Genomic DNA, 7,073 nt, shown 5'->3' with positions numbered 1-7,073 from the left:
TAAAAGAATGAGAGCGGATGAGGCACACATCAAAGCCTAACTGTATCCCAGCTCTCGAATTGAGAAAATCAAGGATAAAAAAAAAAAAAAGCTATCCTAGATAATGGGCCAATTTATGACTTGGTGTGAAACGTTTGATTCAAAGTTGCAAATAATTCATAAATCAAAGCTGTGTAGACTCTGCGAGACGCAGCAAGTTTGTGGCTGTGAGGTGGATGCAGGCATTGCATATAACGTGCAAGTCAAGTGTTTTGTCAAAACATGGACCTTGGAACCCCGTCGAAGCACTAGATTTTACCAAAATATCGACCTAATTCTGCATCAATAGTGAAACTTTATTTAATCATAATTAGACTCTAACTATTCCTCCATGTTTCTTTATTCTGATTCATGCATTATTTGAAACGTCGACGTAGCCCACAGAGGAACGTGGTCACGTGGTTCCAGCGGACCAACCAGACGGCGCCGTCTCTCCTCCCGGAAGTACCGCAGGGTTCTCATCACAGGTTTGTTGTTGTTTTCGCTGCTCCGGTGATGTAATTTATGTCGATTTTTGCAAACCATTATCACGCAGTTGTATGTGCTGACACGTCTCTGAAATAAGTCCTCTATCTGGTCACAATTTTGCAGGTTTAAGGATACATTTCCAGCTGTTATTCGAGGGGATATTCTTATTGAGGGCTGTTAAGGATGTGGTTAAATGTACTATTTCTCGACTTGGGTTTCTGATGGATTGAGTACATAACATTAATGAAGTAATAACTGGATTCTAAGTATATTATGGTGCTCTAGGGGACCCACGTCAACTGGGACTGACATGAGTTTTGCCTGAAAGTGAATGATGAGGTTGATGGAAGAGCATAAGAAAGGGAATTAAAAGACATCTCAATAAAGGTCCTTTAAATAATTCAACATTATTACGTTCCTTATTGTACTCTCTATGCAGCGACCCCCAGTTTGTCCATGGCCAAACAGCATGAGTCCCTCCCCCTCAGGTCTCATCCGATGGACCCACTGGCGTCCCCGGCCCACGGCTGGTTCCCGGCTCCGCCTCCACCCATCTACTGCTGCACCCTGACCCCGGCGCTGGTGGCCAAGGCCCGCGAGGAGCTCCAGGAGAAGCCTGAGTGGCGTCTCAGGGACGTCCAGGCGCTGAGAGACATGATCCTAAAGGTTACATTGTGTGTTGTTTGTCTGGCTCGTTCTAATGCCTTTAATGTAGATCATTAGAATTACATGGGAAAACCAATAGACGTGTGAACATAACAGGATTGTGATCATAGTTATAATATACTGTATATAATAGTTATAAAAAAGCCTCACCATTGTTAGAAGAGATACAATGCGTGGCGTTTTCTAAACTTACAAGGCACATATTATATACTAGTTACAAGCATGCTGGACCTCTGCTTGCTTTGAGGGGCGGCTAGATTATTGTAATGGCTCAGTAGAAGGAGCTCCTCCCATCGTGTACACGGTCAACAACTGAACTCTTAGTCTGTAAACACCACTTTTGAAGGAGCAGCCCAACCTAAGGACCCGGTTGGACGACGCCTTCCTTCTGCGCTTCCTCCGGGCCAGGAAGTTTGACTACGACCGGGCCCTGGAGCTGCTGCTCAACTACCACGCAGGGCGCAAGGCCTGGCCGGAGGTCTTCCAGGACCTCAAGCCCTCCACGGTGAAGCACGTCCTGGACCTGGGCTTCCTTTCAGTGCTGCCCCACCCCGACCCCTCCGGACGCTACATCCTCTGTCTCCAGCCGGGTAGGGGAGCGCTGACGTTCACCTGGGGCGTTCACCAGGGGCGTTCATCAGGGGCGTTCACCAGGGGCGTTCATCAGGGGCGTTCACAACGGGCGTTCAGTAGGGGGCGTTCACCAGGGGGCGTTCACCAGTGGCGTTCACTAGGGGGCTGTCTCTAGGGGCGTTCACAACAAGCATTCAATAGGGGGTGTTCACTAGGGGCATTCACTACTAGGGGCGTTCACGAGGGGCATTCACTACTAGGGGCGTTTACCAGGGGCATTCACTACTAAGGGTGGTTCAATCTGGGCATTCACCAGGGGCCTTCACCAGGGGCCTTCACCAGGGATGTGCTGGAACCCTGCTCTCAGTTTGGGGCTGGTCTTCACTGCAGACTAAAGTGTACTGTGCCTCAGTACCCTGGTGGCTGGTTCTAGCTATGAATCTTGACCATGTACCGATGGTTTTTTTCCACTGTGCAGTGCCGTATGGCAGGCCAAAGTCATGTCACAACTACCCTAGCTTCACATTTAAACCAATGTTATGCCACAAAGTTGTTAAGCTTGTTTTGTCCGTTTTGAACGATCCAGTCAATATCCGTATCAAAATAAAACAACAAAACAGGCCACCCCACATAGTCCCATTATAAAGATCTTTCTCAAATACAAAGTATGAGTCATATTACAGTGCTGCATGCATATCAGTAAATAGTCTCTGAAGGTCATTCCGCTTTAAAAACAGAAAGCAAAATGACATGCTTGCCACTACTTTTGGGAATTTGCTGCCACCTAAAGGTAAAATAAATAACTTAAACAATATATTTTTTTTCTGAGGCGTAATGTACTGTTAAAGATATCCTTGCTCATATCAGTCCAAACTGAGAAATAAATTAAACACTGCAGTGCTCATGTCCAACTTTTGTACAGGAAAATGGAAACCAAACGATTATCCGTTTGTGGACAACGTGAGGGCCCTCTACCTGACTCTGGAGAAGCTGATCCAGCCGGAGGACACCCAGGTGAACGGGATCGTCATCCTGGCGGACTACACCGGGGTGGGCATGTCTCAGGCCTCCAACCCTGGCCCCTTCCTTGCCAAAAAAGTTGTGAGCATACTCCAGGTAAGGAACGTCCTTTCTGACATTCACATAGTTATATTATTTATATAACTGTGTTATGTTGTATTCCATATAATATGGAAGTAAACACAAATAGTGTGTCATTAAATAAGTATAATATGGTGCACAATAATAACTTATCCCTACTAATCTGTGTTTTCATCCAATTTTTATGTTTTCATATTTCTGGAGTATTATTGTCTTTTTTAATAATTCCCATTGTCTTGTCTAAATAAAAGGATGGATTCCCCATCAGAATCAAGGCTGTTAACATAATCAATGAGCCAAGGATTTTCAAGGGGATCTTTGCAATAATTAAGCCCTTTCTGAAGGAGAAGATGGCTGAGAGGGTGAGTTATAAATTATGTTTTATTCGTGACTGTGAAAACATTTTACGTGTCCCAACATTAGTTATAGCTCGGGCTCGACCGATACATATTGGTTAGCCGATAATATCTATTTGGGTTCCAGATTTCAATCAGTATCAGTGGATATTCCACAGATTAAGGGCAGATTTCCATAATAAGCACATAAGAAACTACATGATTTGCAGGCTTAATCTCACCAGATGATGTACGTGTCAGGGTTCTACCCTGAGAATGTAGTGGTGCTCCTTCACAACACAACCATGGAACATTTCAAATATTAAGGTAACATTGCATTTTTTGCCCATTTCATTTCTGAAACGGGTCAATCGGTATAATTACATCTTTTATTTGAATAACGAATCGAAAACTCCAATATCAGGAGTAGTATGTGTGGAGAAGGTCAGTGGCTTTGGGGTCCACTCTTTTTGATAAAACAGGGCGCACATTTGGCAACAGAAGAGACTACACACATCGGAAGACTCAATATAAAACTTTTTCAGGGTTTAATTTAAGGGTTGGCAAAGGTGGAAGGTTTTGAACAGTGCTGGTAGATATTGGACAGCTGTATGCCGATTTTAGTGCTCTCAGTAGTAACCTGACCACTTAAGTTACAATTCAGACACACGACTTTGAATTGCATCAAATTAACTTAAAACACAAATTTGTTTTCTATATTTTGCAAAGTTTCAGTGAAATTGCACTGCATCACTAGCGATATCCAAGGCACGTGAGGAAATTAAACCTGCACTATTCAAGGAATTAACCTCATATCTTGGGTCTGAACCTAATAACCAGCCCATAACTTCTGCTAGCTGAGATCCCTTCAACAAGGCAGATGAAAATGATTCTGTCTCGGTTCTTTCAGCCTGTCTTTGTCTGTGGACATTTGGGGCCTGACCTAGCCCGATCAAAAATAAAGTGAAAGCCTACGGTATCTCTACTCACCCCAAGCTCGGTATAAGAACGACTCCATCTATATGTCCTCTTCACGTCAGGAAACTTAGCTGCAGCTTCTCAAAATCCCTTGATCTGAAGTATCCGATCAACTTTAAAAGCTTATAAAATCATAACGACAAATCGATAAACTCCTTGTTTGGGATAGATCAAAGGCTGGAGTTAGTGCAAAAGGCAGCGCGACATAGGATCTCCTGAGATTGCGGTCCTGGGCTGAGTTATCTCCTGAGGGCCTGGGCTGAGTTATCTCCTGAGGGCCTGGGCTGCTGAGTGGACAGACTGCTGTGAGGTGTTTTGATATTTTTGATGCTGTGATTTATTTCAGTTTATGATTTCGGTCAGCTGATTATGTTATTTGTTCTAACTGATTAATGGTTGGGAACCTGACATTTTCTATTTGTTAATGCAGGGATTTCGTTTTAATGTACATTTTCATTCTTGTGTTCAATAAAGCAGTTTTATTAAAGCTTTGTTTTCCTTTTATGAAGCTAAACAACTTTATAAAGGCTATTTATCAAACATATACATAAGTTAATCAGCAAATATATATCGGGAACCAGAATTCTTTGCATCCTCAGTTCAGTATTGTTGGCCAAAAAGTAATACCGGTATTTATAGCTGTATGTTTTAGTTAAATATCTATATATATTTATCTATTTCAGGGACTTATAACATTGATCATGGTTATCTCTAGATTTGAGGAAATATTGAAAGAAGAGTAGTGCTTTCTATGTTGATCCAAACATTGGCTCTAATCCTAAATATATTTAACCAAAGTGAAAAAGCTTTCTAGAAATGTTGCATGAGTGTTGCTTTGTGTGACCTGAGGTGTTGAGACTGGTTCTGACGGGGGACGCCTCTGTGGACGCCCCCTCATTCGGTAGCCCCCCAACTACAGCCTATAGACTTAAGAATAAAGATGGACAAGATGAAGGCAGTGACTATTATGGCCGTATTTGTCTGACTTTGACTCGTGTGATAGTGGGCAATTTCCGTTCCCTTTACAACTTCACGCAAAGATTCAAACCCTGATTTTTTGTACTGTAGAAATCTTAAATTCTCTTACCCAAGGCTTTCATTTGTGGACAACTCCAATGGCCCTATACTGTACTTCCTGTCTACTGCAGTACGTGCTCCATGGCTCAGACCTAGCACCTTAACTGGAGGCCCTGTACTGTACTTCCTGTCTTCTGCAGTACGTGCTCCATGGCTCAGACCTAGCAACTTAACTGGAGGCCCTATACTGTACTTCCTGTCCTCTGCAGTACGTGCTCCATGGCTCAGACGTGCGCTCCCTGCACCGGAACATCCCCCCCACGGTCCTCCCTGGCCAGTACGGCGGCAGCGCGGCCCATCTAGACATGTCGGCGTGGTCGCGGATGCTGCTGGACTGTGAGGAGGAGTTCATTGTGGAGTTCTGCCAGCCAGATCCACTAGAGGGCGTGGTGCTGCCAGAAGACATGCTCCTGGAGGGGGAGGCGGGAGGCGGGCCGGAGGAGGACCCCTTCAGGGCGGTCCGCTCTCAGCTGTACTACTGTTACTGAATCCCCGCTACTCTCCACTGTACTCCTGTTGCTGACTCCCGTCACTCCCATTTACTCCCAGTTATCAATGAGAGGATACGTTGGTTTGGTTGTTTCTTTTGAAACCCACAAGTTTTATCAGGCAAGTTGCCAAACATTTAGGTCTACAACATTTACTTTTTTTACTCAGTGTCAACATTATAGTAGGCCTACGTGAGCCAAAGGGGAGGGGGGGGGTCTTCTACGCACTGCATTCCCCCAGTGTTTAAGGCAGCTCTGGGGTCTGCCATCGGCTCTCTATATGGTATTATCAACAACCGCTGCTGTCCTGTGCAATCTGATCCATGCTACTGAGGGAAAATAACTTGGGAGAGACTGTTTCGAAAAGGTTTTCATACCCTGTGTCCAGTAGACCAATAGTAGCATGTGTCGACTCCAATTTAAGACTAACTGCATCGTGAGATTTAACAATTCCCTAAGTGTTAATATATACCAATTGTTAAATACCCATTAAATATGATAGGCCAGGAGGGGACATGGTAGGCCTACAGGGAGTTGTTGGAAATTGTACCAAAGCAATGAATATGTATGTGCATTCTCATGTCAATCAATGCAGAGTTTGAATGGTTAATATGGGGATATCTATCGATGCAGATGTTGAAATTGTCCCCATTATTTCTGTACCATATGTTTGTCTTTGTGTAGCTTAATACATTCTGTTATGTATTCTACGTGACAATATTTATAGAAAGTCCTGCCTTATGATTTTGTTTTATTTCCATACACTGAACCATTTGCCTGTTTACAGTCTTCACCTCCAGGCCAGAACCCATCAGTTTGCTAAAGCTACATGGGTCATTGCAATGCTGAAACACTCATGACTATAGAGGTATCTTTTTGCCAATACTATGGAGCATGTATAGGGTAAAATGGTGTTTTATCTATTTTATATTGTATGTGTTGCCAAGTAAGGGATTTCTGTTACATTTGTTTAGTTTATTTAAGCTCGATGGTCATTCCACTCTGATTATAGTAAAGAAAATAAATCAAATAAAAAGACCTCTTGTGCTTTTTTAATTGTAATTATGGTGGGAAAATTATATTATTCTACACTTTATGCCCTTTCAGTTATCGTGTCATAATCGTATTACTGAATATTTATTACTTACCAATTTATATCCCCAATCTACCCACAATAAAAGGCTAGTAATGCTAAATGTATATGTTTAATTTGTACAAGTGTCACAGTCTGGGACCTCAGAGTCGGAGAGACAATGCCATACGAAACTCAAGAGGCGTTCTCTGATTGGTTGGGAGACGCTGAACTCCATTTTGGAAACAGCTGTTTGAAGACGTCACCTCTGCTGAG

At 43.3% G+C, this 7,073-nt stretch overlaps 1 protein-coding gene across 4 annotated transcripts; it reads left to right on the top strand.

Moving 5' to 3' along the window:
* Positions 1-446: 446 nt before the first annotated feature.
* Positions 447-6,969, top strand: ttpal (tocopherol (alpha) transfer protein-like). Of its 4 annotated transcripts, none has more exons than XM_056583096.1 (6): positions 447-506; positions 947-1,173; positions 1,520-1,763; positions 2,669-2,862; positions 3,099-3,209; positions 5,447-6,969. In XM_056583096.1, the coding sequence occupies exons 2-6, from the start codon at positions 964-966 to the stop codon at positions 5,723-5,725; spliced, it is 1,038 nt and encodes a 345-aa protein (XP_056439071.1). In that variant the 5' UTR covers positions 447-506; positions 947-963; the 3' UTR covers positions 5,726-6,969. The 4 variants fall into 4 exon arrangements, with proteins under 4 accessions (XP_056439071.1, XP_056439301.1, XP_056439225.1 ...); XM_056583326.1 differs by having other exon boundaries at positions 464-506; positions 996-1,173; XM_056583250.1 differs by lacking the exon at positions 447-506 and adding an exon at positions 513-894 and having other exon boundaries at positions 996-1,173.
* The last annotated feature ends 104 nt before the right edge of the window (positions 6,970-7,073 follow it).

The sequence above is a fragment of the Gadus chalcogrammus genome, chromosome 1 (assembly GCF_026213295.1).
Source record: "Gadus chalcogrammus isolate NIFS_2021 chromosome 1, NIFS_Gcha_1.0, whole genome shotgun sequence".
Classification (NCBI taxonomy): domain Eukaryota; kingdom Metazoa; phylum Chordata; class Actinopteri; order Gadiformes; family Gadidae; genus Gadus; species Gadus chalcogrammus.
The sequence above is the reverse complement of the archived record's forward strand: the minus strand, read 5'-3'. Positions and strand labels throughout refer to the sequence as shown.